At 39.4% G+C, this 19,781-nt stretch overlaps 1 protein-coding gene across 2 annotated transcripts in view; it reads left to right on the plus strand.

Moving 5' to 3' along the window:
- The window catches only part of il1rapl2 (interleukin 1 receptor accessory protein-like 2), a 267,837-nt gene that overhangs the window by 179,793 nt on the left and 68,263 nt on the right, over positions 1-19,781 (plus strand). For both annotated transcript variants that reach the window (XM_016281153.1, XM_016281154.1), the window contains 2 exons: positions 3,122-3,308; positions 3,734-3,887. In XM_016281153.1, coding sequence (XP_016136639.1) covers positions 3,122-3,308; positions 3,734-3,887 — 341 coding nt within the window. The remainder of the gene's footprint in view (positions 1-3,121; positions 3,309-3,733; positions 3,888-19,781) is intronic.

Consider the following 19,781-nt stretch of genomic DNA (forward strand, 5'->3'; position numbering starts at 1 on the left):
TCACCCCTAACATGGATGGCATAAAAACACTGTGTGCCATTAAAAATACAGGTTCATCAGTGTTATCTGTACAGGACTCCTGAGTTCAGCACCAGAACATAGATATAGGTTTGGAGCTGTGTTTCATAAGGAACTAGAGAAGCAGAAGTTATTATTGGCGTTTTTAAAGGTTATTCTCTGACAGGCTGTCCAGTCCTGTCCTGTCCTGCAGAATTCAGCTCCAGTCCTAATGAAACACACCTGCAGCAGCTGATCGAGGTCTTCAGGATCACTGGCTTCCAGGCAGGTGTGTTGGATCTGAGCTCTGCAGGACATCGGTCCTCCAGGAGCCGGTCTGGACCCCCACGATCTATGACATCAGCCTGCAGGAGCCCTTCTGGAAACTTCCTTTCTAATGCTGGGTTCACACTGCACGATTTTACCCCCGGTATTCTCTCGCCGACAGTTTTGTGGAAATCACTGACAAATGCCCAAAATCAAAGGCAAATCGGTGCTAGTAACAATCGCGTAGTGTGTGTGTTATCAAAGACACGATAATAAGACGAGATATTTGGCATGCTGCAGACTTGCAGTGTGAAATGTGTTCATTGATGGCCTACAGCCAATGAGAGAGCACGATACAGGGCAAGGGAAAGTTCAGGGGTGGAGTCATAGATCTGCAACAGAACATCAGCATGCATGGCTTCTGCGAGCAACCATCTCTCCTTCATATGCTTCTTTGTTTATTTTCTTTTTTTAATTTCCACTGCAAATCAGTGTACAGACAACTTGGACTGCAAGCTTTTTGCAGTCTACTGTTTTTGACAGGAATAAATCCAATCTCGTGGTGGGAAAATGAAGACAGTCAGTATTAAAATGAAATTTTCCCTAGACTAGCATGTACTAGCTTGTCCATCTGTTTTGTTGGTGTGGTGAGTGTAGCAGTAATCGAGGAGTAATGCAGAGGAACACTATAGCCAGAACTGCAGACTGCCCTTCTCAGTCAACAATCAATACAGTCCCATTCAATACAGTTTAAGCCATTACACTGCAGCAGTTAATGAACACCACAGAGCACAATAATGCAATCAGTGCTAATAAACACAATCAGTAGCTGCAGACACATAGAGAGCTCTACTACACAAGCAGGTAATTTTGCCTGTAGTGAAAGACAAAGAGTTTGTGTAAAGGGATGAATACAGAAATACATATTTCTTAATTTGTTTCCTTTGTTATATTTAACTTTATTACATTGACAGTCCCCCCCCCCCCCCAAAAAAAAAAGAAACTAATGTGAGATGTTGTGAATTGTATCTAATCAGCTTCAGTCTGGTTTGTAATATTTGTGATTCTTCAGAAGAATATGCAGAGTGGCAGCTCTCACACACTCAAGCACAACTGGACGACTGAAGCCTCATTAGCACTCAAACACTAGCCTAATGTCCTAATTAGCAGCTGAAGGGAGGGCAGATGGCACTTCTTCAGTCGCTGCTGGATCGTGTCAGCTGTACTCCCCTCTCTTCAGGCTGATAACGGCTCAAATCTCTCCCCGTGAACACTGAAGAATGCTCTAAAGCCAATGCAATCAGGTGTAGGTCAGCAGGTTTGAGGGTCCTTTGTCCACTCTCAATGTCATCAGGGACAGGAGGAGACGCGTCGCCTGGCCTCACCGCAGCCTCAGGCCTCAAATAACTGCATTGATCCACATCACACAAGATTCAATCATTCAACTTTATTGATCGGTCAGGACACGTGTGTTTCACTATTACTAGTAATAATAGTAATATCTACGCCCGCACTGACAGATGCACTGGCCCAGAAACAATTCAATTTGTGTTGATTTCTGGAACTTTTATTTTCACGTTACTGAAATAATTAAATGTGAGACTTTTGAATTGTTTTGAATAGCCCTCACTCATGTGGAAAAGCTGTCATCTGGGGAAGATGGTTTTACATATCTGAATAATATGCATATATGCATGTTTAATGAGACGTTTCCTGTGTGTGGGATACCGTTTGTTTCATCTCAGCACAGCGTTCTCAGGAAAAACTCTTTCTATTTGTATGCAGATATATTCTCATTTTTCAGATCCACTGTATTTTTCGTCATTAACTGATTCCCTTTGAACATTATGACAGGAGTTATCAGATTCTTTCATAACAGAATCACACAACACAACTCTCAATTAATCCAGCCGGGTGTCGTTGTGGGATAAAAGAAGAAGACAAGGATGGAGCAGTGGGGATGTTAATAATTACTAAACTGTTTATATCGAATGTGCCAGTAATTGCTCTGTTTTACCGCTGTGGCCAGGTCTTGTGCTTCTGATGTTACACAGAATGAAAGAAAATCAATGCAGGCAGACTTAAAAAAAAGTGTGGAAAAAGCTAGAGATTTCTAGAATCAGAGCTAAATGAATAGGGAGAATCCAGGTTCATTTCATGTTCCCATTCATGTCATTGAGTGTTTGCAAACCTACACTCTAAAAAAAAAACAGCGCTGGGTCAAAACAACCCAATTGCTGGGTTTGTCCCTATTTTACCCAGCACTGGGTAGTATTTAACCCAGCATTTTTTTAGAGTGTACAGCAGCCCACAGAGACCTTGTACATAGAGAGAGAGACATCTTCAAAGAGATGCTCTACCAACATCAGCTAAATAGCTCGGCATTGATGATGAATGTGGAAAATGTGTGGAAACTTTTAACAGAAATATTAAATAAAATAGCAGAAGAGTTTTTGAGTAAATGCTAAAGAGTTTTTTTATTATTTTAATATGTTCTTTGAGCTAGTGAGTTTTTGTTGTCGTTTTGCTCAAAACTTTGTCATATATTTGCAACGTGTCAATTTTCCATCCTCATTCTGTCTAAAACACTGTTTTGGTGGTGAATTCCAGTAAACGGTCACTGTTCTGATTGGCTAATGTCACTGCATCTCTGTCCTTCTCACCTCCTCACACAAGTCATGAGGGAAAGTAGGCGCTGATGTGCTGCTGCAACTTTCTATCACAGTGTGACGTCACAGTGTGGAGGAAGTAGAAACCAGTCGTTTTGACAGCTTTGTTTGTAACAAATGCTCAGAGGAGGAATTCTGAGTACAGTATTTTTATCATGCAGTGATGTCATATACGTGTGTCTTGACAGAAACTCCACGTACTGTATGAAGGTGTCCATGTCTCTGACGGTGGAGGAGAGCGAGGAGGGACTCTGCTTCAGCAGCCGAATACGTTACCAGGAGAGCGCCGAGATCACCAAGAGCAAAATGATCAGCTGCCCTGACATCGACGACTATCTCGCGCCCTACAAGCAGCCTATCATGACCTGGTACAAGGTACAGAGTTATATCTCGCACAGCGTGTTTTTGGTTTCTGTCTCTAGCCCTAAACCTAACCTAAACATTCCCTGAAACTGGGGAACGGGAAGGACGATAACAACGCTATCGAAGCCCCAAACCTTAAAGCAGCGAGGTCCAGTGCTGCTCCTGAAGAGTTCAGTTCCAGCCAGATCCAACACACTTACCTGGAAGTTTCTAGTCAGTCTGAAGGCCTTGATCAGCTGGATTCATTAGGTTTTGAGCTAAACACTGCAGGTTTGGACACCGCAGCCTTAAACCATCTGATTTTGACAGGAAGGCTGTTCTAGCACCAACAAACATAGTTTTATCTTAAAAAAGAAAAAATCAGTCAGCTTTAGGATAATGGGTTTGAAATGAGTGAGTGCGAGAGTAGGATGATGAAGAGTGCTGTGTTTCCTCAGGAGTGTCAGAGGAAAGAGTGGAGGAGCTCCATCATCATCAATACCACCAGTCTCTGGATCCCGGAGGTGCAGGAGGACGACGGAGGAAACTACACCTGTGAACTCAAATATGGCAGCAGAGTTGTGAGACGGACCACAGAGCTCAAAGTCACAGGTACGTGTTCAAGCTCATTCAGCTCTAACGCTGTGAGTGCGGCGCATCGAAAGCAAGCAGAACCTGTTAGGATCAATGGCGGCGTCTACTCTGGATGTGTCATGTAGTCGCCAACACTAAGCAGATTCCCTGCTCTGTTTCTACTGTGCTGTGTGTGCTTGAGTTGCGTTATGATCATCAATGGATTTGGAACGTTTGCCTTGACGTGGCCATTGCAGACGGTCTTAAGCCTTTGTGCTGCATTGACTCTAGTTTCAGCTGATACTATGCGTGCATCCCATTTTTGATAGCTGGTTAGTAGCAAATATTCAGTATTTTTATCAAGAAGTCTGTATACATTTCTGCTAGTTTTACAGTGCTTTTAAGACAACATTCAGACTGCTACGGGTTTATTTGAGTTAATTTTTACACATCCGATGTTGCCAAATAAACTGTAGTTCAGTGTTTCTCAACTCTGGCCCTGAGATCCACTTTCCTTCAGAGTTCAGCTTCAACCCTGATCAAACTCACCTGCCAGTAACTATCTAGTGATCCTGAGCACCTTCATCAGCTCGTTCGGGTGAGTTTGACACGGTGCTGAAGCTGAAGTCTCGAGGGCCAGAGTTGAGAAGTGCTGCTGTAGTTGGTCGCTTCACATTTTGTTCAGACTAAGGCTGTACATTTTTGGCAAAATCATAGTCCCTGATGTGATTTCCCTGGATACCGTAATCTTGATTATTAAAATGATTATTAGAATTGACATTAAAATACTAGTTTTGTCTGTAATGTGACATCAAATGATCTACCACTGCTCTCTGTTCCATATGAATATCTAAAAACAGATCAGTAGTGTATCAGCAGCAGTTCTAGATGGCCGTGGTCAACAGGTTCTGAAGGGTTGCCAGAAATATTTTTGACTGTTAGACTCGTGCATCCAGACTGAGGAGTGGGTTTGTTTGAAAGCGAGCTCTTGCTCAAGCCTCTTCTGTACACACATCCAGGATGAATCCAGCTCTGTGTACAGCAAACAACAGACTGCACAGCTTCACACAACACACAGTAGTGAAAATCTGCTTTCAAAACTTGTGTATGGATAATGTGACCTCGCCACGTCTTTTCTAGCATTCCCTTAGGCTACACAACACTTAACTCATCTCATGCGCTCTCTCATTACTATACATGAATCGGAAGCATCGTTTTGTTAGAAACAACAGCACTAACATATGCCACCCTAATTGGTTTGTGATCACGCAGTATTACCATTGTGCATGACCATGAAAAGCCTATGAAAATGAGCATACTGTACATGCATGTGGCCCGGTACCAGTGCCTTCAACATTTCACTGTGCAATTACCATCCAACAATGAGTTTATGATGCATTTATGATTGATTATAGCACAGACATGATAATACACGTGAAGCAGGTTTTCACAGTTTTATCACAAACTTCTAAAGTGCTGATCTGAGAACAGTTCACTTACATTTGCTGTCTTACAGAAGGTTTCCCAAGATATACTGCATAATCCCACTGGATGTGACTATAGAACTAAATCTTCAAACTGTTAGTTATTGTGCAACTTTTCCCCAGTCAACCAGAAGGAGAAAGTTTGTAACAGAGGAATAAGAGTGTCTGGGAACAGTTAGTTTGTGTAAATCCTCTACGATCCGTTCACAGTGCTGCCTCAGCTGGGACGCCGTCGTGTCTGTTGTTCACGACACCATTGTCAACGGTCAGGACTCTTTCCATGTCACATGATAATGGGAGCTGAGACATTTGCTAAGAGCTTTCATCATAGATGAATGATGGGCCGCTACGAGAGCCTCCTTCCCGCTTGTCTTCTTACAGGGCACGACAGCAGCATAACACACACATTTATCTCAGTGTCGTCTGACACGTTGGAAACGTTCTGATCCCCCGCACACATCCTCCTCATCATCATCATCATTGTCATCACGTGTGGGCAGAGATTGTCATGCACCGTTATTGTTTTGCCCAAGTGCCGAAGGCAGATGATTTGTCTCTCTCAGATGCTGAAGGGGCTCTAAAACTCAAAAATATATCAAGAGATAACAACATAATTCAGTTAACCCGGCAGATTTGCATTGAAATCTTGAAAGGTTTTGCAAAAGGAGAATTCTGTGAAAGGAGAATCTTTACTGCAGATCACAGATACCAAAGCTCTCAAGCTCTGAAAATGATAATAATAATAATAATAATAATAGATTCCATATACTGGTGCTAAAGTCACGTGACTGATACAGATCAGACTTTGTTTTGCTCTGGTGTTTTCTAGGTTATTACTACATTGTACCAGTTTGGCTCAAGTTTTAAGAGAGTTTATTAAAATCACTACATTAATTAAACTGTAACACATTACGGGAAGGTTTTATTTGTGAACATTAGTTAATGTGATAGTTGACATGAAATAATAATTTTACAGCATTTAGTAATGTTAGGTAATGTTTATTTCTGTAGTCTATGTTTTTTGTCATTTCAAGTTGTGTGTATTATGCACGAAAATGACCTAGCAATGAACAAGAGTGTATTTATATACTAAATGCATAAATATGTTGTAATCTTAATAAATTAAACATTCTTTTAAAATGTTATATAAATATAATTTGGATAAATACCATATATAAATAAACATAATAAATATATAAATATAAAATAGACTACATTTTAAGTAGCACTGCATTGAATATTTCATTGACAGCATACAAAACAAACATTAAATACTTTTAATATTTTAGTTTGATGCTAAGAAGCTTGACGAAGCGTCACCATGAGCCAAGAGAGAAGCTGTTGTGAGGTTTGGAGTTTGAATATGTTCATTGCGAGATCTCTCAGAGAGTGATGTTAGATAGACATCAGTAAACTCAAGCAAGATGAGCTGAATTATCCTGATTAAACATGGATTGGGGTGAGATATGCTCAGACACAGCCTGCGGTGATAGGATGAGCGTGAAATAGTGCCATTATCATGCTGTATCATCCGAGCAACAGCTGAGCAAATCTTTAAATAGAGCAACAGTCATGAAGTGACGGCGTGACCGACATCCACCGCAGACGAGAGACTCTCAGTGTTACAAACACTGTGCTTAATGTGTTTAATGTGCAAAGACATCTATAGGTAAGCTTGTAGCTTGGTTTCTTCAAAGTACACTGGTGGTGTGTTGAGGAAACAACAGTGATTATTTTTACTTCACACTTTCTACTGTCTGCAGGGAAGGGTATGCCTTTATTTCTGTTGAGACAATACAAATCAACCAACCAAAGCTATTGGGTTTTTGACTTTTTGTCTCAGAGAATTTGTAATGGTTTTACCACTTTTAATGGGAATTGTACTGGTTTTAATGGAAACTGTAACCGTCCCTGTGTGTCTCCACCGGTAATTCGTCGCCTTCTATTGGTGGCTTGTTAAAACCACTAAATCCTAATGCAGTGGTAGGCAAGTTTGGTCCTAGAGAGCCGCAGTCCTGCAGAGTTCAGCTCCAACCCTGAGAAAACACACCTGAACAAGCTAATCAATGTCTTCAGGATTACTAAGGCTATAGGCAGGTGAGTCTATAGCCTTAGTAATCCTGAAGACATTGATTAGCTTGTTCAGGTGTGTTTGATTAGGGTTGGAGCTGAACTCTGCAGGACTGCGGCTCTCTAAGACCGAACTTGCCTACCCCTGTCCTAATGGAATATGTCCCAAAACACACTACAGCTAATGGTTTTAATGGTATTTGTAGTGGAAACCATTCGAACTTCTGTGTGAAACAATAGAAAGGAAAGGATGTCTTGCACAGGACACTGTGTGAATCAGGCCAGTGCTGTTTTACAAAAGTTCACATGTGGTACACCATAGATTTAAATCGTCTGGTTCTCAGCTGGTTCTCATCTGTTCTTCATAACAAGCAATGCTAACGTATGGCTTCACGAGACTTAGAGTTGCACAACCATGCCCATAGAGCTAGCTAATGGTTTTAATGGTATTTGTAGTGGAAACCATTCGAACTTCTGTGTGAAACAATAGAAAGGAAAGGATGTCTTGCACAGGACACTGTGTGAATCAGGCCAGTGCTGTTTTACAAAAGTTCACATGTGGTACACCATAGATTTAAATCGTCTGGTTCTCAGCACATCTGTTCTTCATAACAAGCAATGCTAACGTATGGCTTCACGAGACTTAGAGTTGCACAACCATGCCCATAGAGCTTTTTTTATTATTATTCCAACTGTTGTTCACATGCTGAAAATATTCCAGTGCAGACTTTTTACATCAAGCAGGATTTCCATTAAAAAAATCCTGGGCCGGTGCCAAGATCCTGGTTCTGAACAAATTTTATAAAAACACAGCCAGCACAAAACGAGAGAACGAGTGTAGGGAAATGTAAATAGTCCAAGTCCAAGAACTTTATATACAACGTTTGAATCAGTCTCACCGGGGCATGTCCATGAATGAATGTCCAAGAGCAGTTCCAATGAAACAACCGAAACTGTTAAAATCCTCCCTGGTGAGTAATTCAAAGTCCAAAAAAAAGTGAGGCAGCAGTATACTCCAATAACAGTTTGGTCAATAATCCACAAACTCACTGCAACCCAGGCAAAAATGAGCAGAGCGAGCACAAACGCTGCCTAACGCCAGCAAGCCGGCTACCTATATAGTAAAGAAAAAACTTCCGTGTTATGGTCACGTGACCACCATGACACATGGTGACATGCAGAATCTCGTGAGACAGCTTCATCCAGGAATAACACACACACACAGAGGCAATAACACAGAAAATGGGGCGATAATTATAATAAATGATCAACAATGCATGATTGTTAATCAAAAACAATGAAAATAACTGTGGCATTGCAACACTACTTCAGTAATTCCTGTGGGTGGAGTTTGATCTGTTCACCTGTATGTTTGAGTCGTTTCACCCCATTCCTCCTATGAGCTTTCCATCTTCATGGAGAGACAAAGCAGAAATAACTGATTTATTTATTTCAAAGTAGAGCATTTTCAATGCATCATAATCTATCTGAAACAATCTATGCTGTTTAGTATGCAAGAACTAGATTACAGTTAATGCAGCACAAATCAGAGTACTATAAAAATAGTAGTAGCTGATGATGGGGCAAGATAGCCTTCATTTAACATAACAGATGGAAAAAATATCTACATAAGTATACACATAATCAAATGCAGTGTGTTTCAGGAATCTATAGGGACAGGTGGACCATGGGTCAGATAGCCAGGGCTGAGATGATGGGGAATCCTGTACTTTAATAATAAATTAACAAGTGAATTTGATTAACAAAGTCGTCTATTGGTGTTACAACAAACCGCACCTAGTGTTACAAATAGCCTGCTAGCTCTGGACAGCACTAGCTGATTAGCTTACTAGCTTACCGGGTGTTATTATCTTCATTTCAGATCAGTTTACATCTGTTTTAACTAAATAAAATGAAAGTACACATACATGAACTTAACTCTGTGTCTGTATGTTTTATTGAGAGTTAAAGTTCTGCCAGAAAGACTCGGGAGGCAAGAGAACGTCTGAAGTTGTATTGAACAAGTAGTATGCAAATTGTTTGAAAATAGATTATATGATAAAGTTCTTCGGCGTAGGCCCTGTCCATAATCCGAATCTGGAGGGTTGCAGATACTTGCTGTTCCTCCCTGAAGATGGAGGCAGGGGCAGAGCCTACCCCAAATAATAGAGAGAGGGAAATTGATACCCACCAGTTGGAGTGTTTCTTAGTAGAATTTCCTAAAATATTTAGACAAAGAAAGAAAAAAAAGATCAATATTAATAAAATAATACAGTCATTGACATAGGTGTTAAAATAATTAAATAGGCGGAATCCTTAGGATGTTTTGCCTAAAGTGTTGTTTAGACTGAAGCCAATAGATATGAGATATGATTTCCTGGAACGTCATAAGTTATTACTTCTATGAGTTCGTTTTGGACTTTCGGGGGGAGAGCGCCCTGCGGATTCGAGTATGAATGTAACACTGCATGAGAGTGTTTAGTGCTCCGTAATGTTCACAATCACATCTTCTCATTTTGGATCTGAATAAAACACCAGGTAATGCATAGACTTTTCTCTTGAATTTAAATCTAGATTTTTTCACACTGCTCGCTGAAAACCTCTATGTGAACACACTTGCCTGAAAACGAATTTGCGTTTTATTAAAAATCGGGGGGATACGTCCTGCGCGTATTCTACGCCCAATCATGTGATACAAGCTTACTGATCAGAGTTCACCAAGCCTGAATTTTTTAACGCACCCAGAGAGTGTCTTACTATAGGGAGACGAGAGGGTCTGTATTACTTAATACTGGAGCAAGCGTAACAGTCAACTTGGATCATGTGTGCCTTAACCAATCACATTACAGCCTTGACATCACTGAATTTCAGTCAGAGTTGTGCGACACTCAATCGCTGTTTACAGATACCATAGTAAATTAATAAGAAGTGTCGTATACTGAATCCCAGCTCTCGCAAAAAAGTCAGTGACTTCTCTTATAAAATGATTTTTTTTTCAGTGTAAACTCTAAAAATAGTTTAATCCAAAAGTATTGTTTAGTGTCAAACATGTTGGAGATTAGCCGATAGGCTGTCGATTCATTAAATGATAAGCTGTTTCCTCTAAAAAGCGGTTTATTCAGCGTAGTGAAGCCACTCCTCCATTGACATCCATTAAAAAAACAGCCTCTGGTCTCCTTTCCCGCATACTGCCACAGCAGAAGCGTTAGCTTTTTTGGCTAAAGGCTGCAGGCTTGCCTTCTAGTGGCTTTGACGCAGTGAAATGCAAAATTTTTCACACGGTCTGGCGCATTCGCATGCGTATGAATGGAAGTCAATGGAACGAAAAGTGCAGTGTGACCGCCCGAGGACACTCATGCAGAAGAGAGACTCAAAGTCGTAAATCTCAGCCCATTCCTTGACAAGGCATCCAGAGATCGCTGTGGTAGAATGAACGCAAATAGAACATAATGACTGAAGGAACATAAAGGCAAAACATACGATTGTGACAACAGATGCTTAACAGTGTGCTAGCATCAGATATTTTCACGAGAAAGTATATTGCAAATGACATAGTCGCTATCAGTGGAAAATATTATAAAGGCCTATAATAATTAAGCATCATGATATGAAGCCACATCAAATAACAAAAGTTGTTTCAAACACTGGATGTTATTGAATGAGTCTGAGTAAAAACAAATCAGTAAATATTCTCTTTTGTTGAAAACAGGTTGTAGATGCTTCTCATTAAGGTTTGAAAAACATATTAGGGTTGTGTTTCAATTAAATGCACGTTAAGGTGACAACTGAGTTTGCACAGATTGTGCAGCATTATGCGAACCAATCAATACATTCTGATCTTAGTACTGTACTTCACCAATAATACGCTGAACAAATAATTCAAACTTTATTATTTCAAAATCACACTGAGCCAAAGTGCAAACTTAGGCTCAATTTGGGTTAATCATGCAGCACTGTTCTGCTATTTTAACCTCATACACGAGCAGCCGTGTTTTTTGATAGCAGGCCCAGAAAGTCTTCGATGAAAGTTTACGTGTGCATACAGACAAAAATATAAATTGGTGATTGAGACGCGAGTAGAGTTGAAGCGACAGCTCGATGAGCATTCAGAATGATAGCTGACATGAACTTAAAAGCCACGCTAGAGTTTCACATTCTCCATTGAGAAGATTATTAACACGTTTAGTGGGATGATCAAACGTAACTGCAAACGTTTACTGTGAGAAGTTCATTGCATAATATTAACAATATAGCATGCCTCGTGAAAAGGACGTCATTTACACAATCGTTCACAGAAGGTTAATTTTAAATTATATGTCGTAATTTTATGAAAACTCGGGCTAAAGTTTTAAGAGACAGTTTCCCTGACCGAGTAGTGAATGCCGGCGTCAGTATCTGTGAATGCAATGATGAGTGAGAGCAGAACTTATATCCCCCAGGTGTCGAGTGATGATTGGCTAGATCTATGAGTAATGAATGATGTGACATTAGAGTCTTCCCAGTAGAACTTGCGCTAGAGCTCGCATTTCTATTTATCTGCAATCTGTGTGACATTAGTGTTGAAGGCTATGCGTTTGACCATGTTAATCTGTCTCAACAGATATTTTGCTCTGTTGGTCAGTGTTATTTGTTTTGTAAATATTTCCACACACAGCTGAAGATTGAGTGTGTGCTGAGCTCTTGTGGCGTGTGCTAGCAGGCAGACAGTCAATACACATTAGAGCTTTGGCTCATTGGCAGCACGCTAAAGCTCAACCCTGTCAAAATGATTTACTTCTGATTTATGAATAACCACTAAAGGAACAAACTTGAACTCAATAAATAAACACAGACAAATTAAGCACACACACTTTTTCGTTTGTTGACGTGTAGTTAGGTCAATTCTGACCAATAAATAAACCAGGTTTTCATGGATAAAGCATTCATAAGGCATTCATTAAACCTCAGTTGATTTTCCCCCCTGCATGCCCTAAAGTCAATTCATGCAAATTGAAGTACCCAAAAAAATAAATAAACTTTTAAAAACTTTTTCAACTGAATTAGCATAACCACGCTGATACTAAATGCTTTTTCTATGATATAAGGTGGTAAAGAGAAAGACACACGGTGAATCAAATATCATCACATGTAGCTGAAATATTAATATATAGAAGGTGAACTGTGTCATACACAGGAACACAAGACACCAACACTAAAATAATGCAATAAACATTCATTTAAGAACACAAGATGGAAAATAAAGCCCTAATGTATATAAGCGATGACAAAAACTATTAAGAAACACACTTATTTAAAAGTAATACCATCAAATGTAAGCTGGGAATTCTGGGAATGTCAATTTACTTACTTCACTGTAAATCATAAGATGACTTTTTCTTTTCCACAAAGTCTACATTTACAAGTGTTTTACTGTAATTAATGTGTATTACTGCATTTACATGAAATACCCTGTTTTTTTCACTGTATAGTAAGGGAACTTACCATAACCAATTAGCAGGGTTTTTAACATGGCATTGTACAGTTAAAATTACAATCTTGTAATTTTTACAGTGTGGCTTTAATGTCAACTATATGACAGGGTGTTTTTGATAGTTGACAAAATAAAATTTTATCAAATATATTTATTTTAATTTGAGTAATTAGTAAGGGATAATGTACATCCAGCCGGGTTGTTATCTCAGAATAAACCCAGACAGGGTGATCAGGACCCCGACGTGAAGCGGAGGATAACTAATAATGAGAAACAGCTGGAACTAATAGAACTAAATGGGGACAGGAACGGGAAGGACCAAATAAGGACAAACAGGAACTAAACGGGGACATACACATGACAATGATGCTGATACTTTTTTTTTATTATTTTTTTTACAGTTTTAACAATACTGATACCAGTACTGATTATTACTTAAGTACATGATGTTTTTTTTTTAAATAAAACACATCCATATTGAGCATACTGTTCATTAATAACAAATTTATTACAAAGGTAAACATGAGCAATAAATAAATGAAATACAAATAGGTGTAAAATAATCCTGTATTTTACAGAAATGTTGTGATTAAATTCTAGTAAAATGAAAGTATGTTTCCTTTAAGCTGTTCTTTCCATCTCAGTCTGTGACATGGGTCAGCTAAATATGACTAACATTAAACAAAAGTACTGAAAACATTTGAAAATGATGCAGAAACACATGTTGTTTTAATTAATATAATTTTAATATTGATACTTTTTAGAGGAATCAATACCAAATAAGTAGCTTATGAGAATCTATGTATTAATACAGTATTAGTGTGTCCACCTGTACTGTATAGGATATGTAAAAAAAAAAATGTTTTTTTGGTTCAATAAAATTCTCTGTAGAATGAGAATGTCTCTCCCCTGAATTATAAGCATACCTGCCAAGAGAGAGCCATCATTCCTCGTGTTATATATGTATACGGTATATGTTATAGGCTCTGGATTCACACTGGAGCGCCAGTGAGCGGCTGACAGGCTCGCTGCGAGTCGATAAGGTGACAGATTTCCTGATGAAGCCCGCTGTGACTCTTTTATCAGCTCTGATGGTCTCCAGATAAAAGCCAAAGATTTATTCTCACTCAGTAATGAGCTGGATAATTAATTTTTGCCGACATCCATCACATTCTCAACAAGGCCATTGTCTTGAAAATTGCTCCTCAACTGGGTTGGCGGTAGACGGAGGAATGTGAAGTGACGAGGAGAGTAATGAAGCGTGGGATTATTCAGACACACTTTATTAGAAAAGCTAATAGTTTCTCTATTTTAATTCGTCGTGTAATAAATGGAACAGAAAGCATACGCAGAGGTGATTGACTTACTGAAAGTGTAAATACATCAGAGCCAGACGTTATTTAAAATTAGCACACACAAAAAAAAAAGAATGAAAGCATTCTTATGTATTTTTTATCAAATGATTTTCATTTAATACAAAAATATATATCATTTCTTGTTTTTGTTTGTTTTCTTTTGATTTTGATTGAACTCTTCAGCACGCAGGGAATAGAGTGAATTGTGAAGACTGTGATTGTCTTTCATTGACGGTGTGTGTTGTGTCTAATGTGACACTACTGCAGACTTAATTAGACCGTCTCTAGGGAACAACTGTGAGTGCAAATAACGGCATTGAGAAGTTCTGATTAACATCTCAGCTCATGACTCTCATTAACACACACACACACATACACTCTCTTATCCAGATGGAGACACACACTTCCAGCAGTGAACTTAGGTCCCCGCAAGCATGAACACACACAATCACAAAGCGATGTCTTTCCACATAGTATGTTGGCTCCGTATAGTAATCATAATTGACTGTATATAGAGTTCCATTGTATCTGCTTCATTTGTAAGTGGATAAATGTTTACCTGGTGTCACATCTAGTCTCAGTGGCTGTTTACATGACACTGTTTTCAACTATAAACGGAAAGCTTTTATGTGTTTTGGCCATTGATTCACACAACAATGCCATTTTGGAGGCCTAAAAACACAAACTTTTTGTTTTTGAAAAGTTTTTGAAAACAATACTATTATCATCTCAGTGTAAACTACAAAAACATGAGTTTGTGAAAACAGTGACATTGTGCGCTTGTGTATTACGCGTTCAGTCTATAAGAATGTGTATTTGTATCAAATAATGCAGCGTGTTTAATCGTTTTCCCGGATCCGTGTGAAGGGGGATCACTTTGATGATGTTGTCATCTGTACGTGACACTTTTCAAAAACACAAAGGAAAAGCTTTTCTGTTTTTAGTACATTATTGTCATGTAAACTTACCCTCAGTGTTTTAGTTGGGTCCTCATGTTGTTAGTTTTCATGTTTTTTTTCAGTACATCTTGCCTTGGTTTCCTATACTTGATTTATTTGATTGTTTTATTGATTATATGAACCCGTATCTGGTTTGGTTCCTTGTTTAGCTCTGTGTATTTATTCCCTCTGTTTGGTTCTTGTCAGCTGTCATGTTGGGTTGTGTGTGTGTGTGTGTGTGTGTGTGTGTGTGTGTGTGTGTGTGTACGCGTTTTTGTGACAAATGAGGACATAAATTTGTAAAATGACAAAGGTATGGCATAGGTATTACAAGGAGAAGGTGACTTTTCAGGACATTATCCCATGTCCCCACTTTTCAAAACGCTTATAAATCACACAGAATGGAGTGTATTGAAAATCTGAAATAGCACAAAGTTTCCTGTGAGGGGTAGGTTTAGGGGGAGGTTTAGGTGTAGGGCAATAGAAAATACGGTCTGTACAGTAGAAAAACCATTACGCCTATGGGATGTCCCCACTTTTCACAAAAACAAACCTGTGTGTGTGTGTGTGTGTGAGAGAGAGTTTTGTAAATAAACATGATCGCTGCTCATAGATCCTGGCCACTTCCTTGCTGCTACTGCAACCAATTCATGACACCCAGACATATTAATATTGGGATAAATATCTCACCCCATATCAAACCAAGTACAGATATATGGATTTATTCACAGTAATAGGGCTGTTCCTAAATCCGAATACTTTATTCGGAAAGGCACGGATAATGCCTTCAAAATTAATAACCAATATTTATGCTAAATAATATTCGGCTGAGGCTGACACAGTCACTCCTCGTGTTTTCTGGAGAAAAGGTGAGCCAGGGGATCATAGCATGATATCATACTTAAACCTCTAAAATCACTATGCAATACTGAGTGTGTGAAGTGAATGAGTGTGTGAAATGAGCGCGACACGAATGAAATGAGCGCAAATCTAATAGACGCGTTGCTGTTGTCTCTCTGTGTGTCTCTCGGAAATCAGAGCTTGGCAAGAGTAAATCAACTCAAATACTACATCATACACATCCTCTACTATTTGATATGTATATTTAAATTATTTCAATCTTGTACATATGATACACGAATGAAGGGAATAAGCACAGCACGGTCACAAATCAAACAGTGACGTTCTGTCTCTGCATGTCTCCCAGAAACCAATCCAGCTCTGGCCTAAAAGGTTTTTCTTTTTTATTTGTTTTAACATCCATGTTCTCTAATCAGCTATTTATAGAGTCAGTCTCCTCTTCTTTGAGGTTGTGGTTGTCCTGACATTACTCAGTAAACAGGGTTTTATATATATTCCTCTTATTTTACTTTTATTAACATTTATTATTACTGTTTTAATTAGAACTTTTTAATCACAAAGGTCCCCAAGCTGGGACTCGAACTCAGGTCTCTCGAAGCACAACCACATTACAGCTCAAAGCATTGTCTCTACAAGGATATCGGCTCCAACAGTTAATAACAATAATTATATTAATTTTAATCATAATGAATTTGATTGTTATAGACAGGGGCAGTTCTAGGGTGAGTAGATATCCGTGTGTGTATATATATATATATATATATATATATACTGTATATGTGTGTGTATATATATAATATACATTGAGTAAGTGGATTTAAAAATGAAAAAGCCAAGTATAAGCCTAATTAAACATGCAGGGTTCTATACACTTTTTTTCTAGCACTTGTACATGCATTTACACTGAACTTACTATTAGATTAATGTTTTAAATATAAAAACAGCTATATAAAAATAAAAATGATAGAATAAATTTTAAATGTGAAACTAAAATTACCAGTAGGTGGCGGCAAACCACTGTCTTAATAAGTGAGTCACTGAATCATTTATTCAATTGATTCTTTCAAAACGACTGATTCATTCAGGAACAAAGTAAGAAACTATTTTTGAATGGATCAGTGAATCATTGAATCAGCCGATTTGTTCAAAAATGCAAATTCATTCAGTAAGGAAACACCGCTGTGTGCTGCTACAGAGATGCTCAACATGGCTTTGTTAGGAACCATTTTCGTTAGTGAAATAGAGAAAAGTCGATGAAAACGAAGAAAAGTCTGACCAGACCATGCTGGCCAAATCGTGATCACTCTAAACGCACCTGAGGAAGACACGACAGCATATAATTATATGATTAAATATCTATATTTGTTGCTTCACAATGACAGTGCTCAGTAACATATAACCTAATTTCAAAAATAACAAAATTAGTATTACAGTGATAAGTTATACACTAATTTACAGACAAATGAAGCAGCGGCTGTAATTTTTTATCGCTGGTTGGCCAGTTTACATGTCAATCAGAAGTGCGAGCCTCAGTGGGCAGGTCTTGTCGGGAGTGAATGGCAATGCAAGCAGACACTGTTGGATGTGCAGAGGGCAAATATGCAGTATACTACTAATATAAATTATTTTAATGCGCATGAAAACTCAGTGATGATTTGTACAGGGCATAGTAAAAACATTCACCCTTAGCCCATCCCTAGCAACCGCCCCTGTTTACAGACACACATACAGATCTGCACACCCCTACAGAGCAACACTGTCACTGTGTTATTGCCACAATGTACAGTGTACACTGCCACTGTCAAATGTAACATCAGCAGTGCATGTAGTGCACACTATCATGTGTCAGTATTCACTTTTACGCTACACAGGCTCACTGGAAATATATACCTCTAACTACATTTCTGCAAAACTCAGAAAACATACCTACATACAAATTGCTGCAGTTTCCAGTTGAAATGAACACTAGAGGCAGTAAAACTCTCACAACATTTATTCTTTCCACACAAAGTATGATTTACAAGGCCAGAGTTTTGATTAATAAATACAATTTTCTCACGATTTCTTGCACAATACAGCTCTGGAAAAAGTTAAGAGAGCACTCTAAATGTTTCTTAAATCAGCATCTCTTCGTGTATGGCAGCCATTCCATTCTGATTAGGTGATCACCTCAACCAAATCTGATTTAAGGAGGAAAAGTGTAAAATCCACTGCTGTGCCTCATCACTATCATCTTGCAACCGGACCAGCTGGATGGCAGAAACAGTGCTAGCACGAAGAAGAAGCTCAAGCTGAGGAGAACAAATCTACAGACCAGCAGCGGGTGAAAACCACTCTCCACTGACCAGAACACTGACCACCAACTCATTCGAATGTCACTCAACAACTGTAGGACGACATCAAGTGACCTGCAGAAAGAATGGGGTGAGGCAAAGCTAAAAAAAAGCCCTTCATCGATGAGAAGCACAGAAGACCCAGGCTGAGATTTACAGAAGAGCAGAAGGACTGGAGCGTAGAGTACTGGAGTGAGTTCATCTTCTCTGATGAGTCCAGTTTTCAGCTCTGCCCAACACCTGCTCATCTAATGGTTAGACGGAGACCAGGTCTACAAGCCACAGTTTCTCTTACCCACTGTGAAATCTGCTGGAGGATCGGTGATGATCTGGGGCTTCAGCAAGGCTGGATTCAGGCACATTTGTCTTTGTGAAGGATGCATGAATCAAGCCACATACAGAAGAAAACTAGCTTCCTTCTGCTCTGACAGTGTTCCCCAGCTCTGAGGATTGGTTTCTCCAGCAGGACAATGATCTGTGACACACAGCCTGGTCAATCAGGGTGTGGATGGAGGAGCTCCAGATCAAGACCTGTCATGGCCAGCCCATTCTCCTGACCTGAACCATACTGAACACCTCTGGAATGTGATCAAGAGGGAGATGGAGGGTCACAAGCAGTTGTCAGTTGTCACAGTTGTAATTTTCTGCAAATAAATGCTCTAAATGACTATGTTTATTTGGGATTTGGGAGGAATGCTGTCAGTAGTTTATAGAATAAAAAAAAAATGTTCGTTTTACTCAAACACATAACTATAAATAGTAAAAGCAGAGCAACTGATAATGTTGCAGTGGTCTCTTTTTTTTCCACAGCAGATTTTAAAAAAAAATTAACATACAGCTGTCACGGTGCGTATGGAGAGATGAGGTGAGGACTCAAGTTGCAGGAAGAAAGGGTTATTTAATAATAAAATGAAATAAAACAACAACAAAAACTACCCCGAGGGGGAAAACAGGCAGGCAGGCCAGGGACAACAATACAGGCAGACATGATACACGCCACGAGCATACTTGACGACAATCAACAGATCAGCACAGGACTGCAGACACCTGGAGAATAAATAGGGAGACAAACGAAGAGGGTAATGAGGGAGACACAGGTGAAGCAACAGGTGAGACAATAATGAGGTGACAAGATGGGAGGGGACAGACAATAGACAGAAGAAAGCACGTGGCACCAAACAAACACAACAGAAGTCATGTGCCTACAACCACACAATGTCCTCTGGTGGCCATCCTGGGAACACCAGCTGAAGACTGTGACAGAATCCCCTCTCTAAGGAGCGGATTCCAGATGCTCCACAGTTCAGGGCACAAAACAAGAGTCCAGGAGGGTGGTGGAGAGGAGGCGGAACTGGGGGAGGGATGGTGGGCCAGGCCCGTGGAGTGGAGGAGGGCCTGGGGAATGTGGCAGAGCAAGTGACC

This window comes from Sinocyclocheilus grahami, unplaced genomic scaffold (genome assembly GCF_001515645.1).
Source record: "Sinocyclocheilus grahami isolate Dianchi unplaced genomic scaffold, SAMN03320097.WGS_v1.1 scaffold147.1, whole genome shotgun sequence".
Classification (NCBI taxonomy): domain Eukaryota; kingdom Metazoa; phylum Chordata; class Actinopteri; order Cypriniformes; family Cyprinidae; genus Sinocyclocheilus; species Sinocyclocheilus grahami.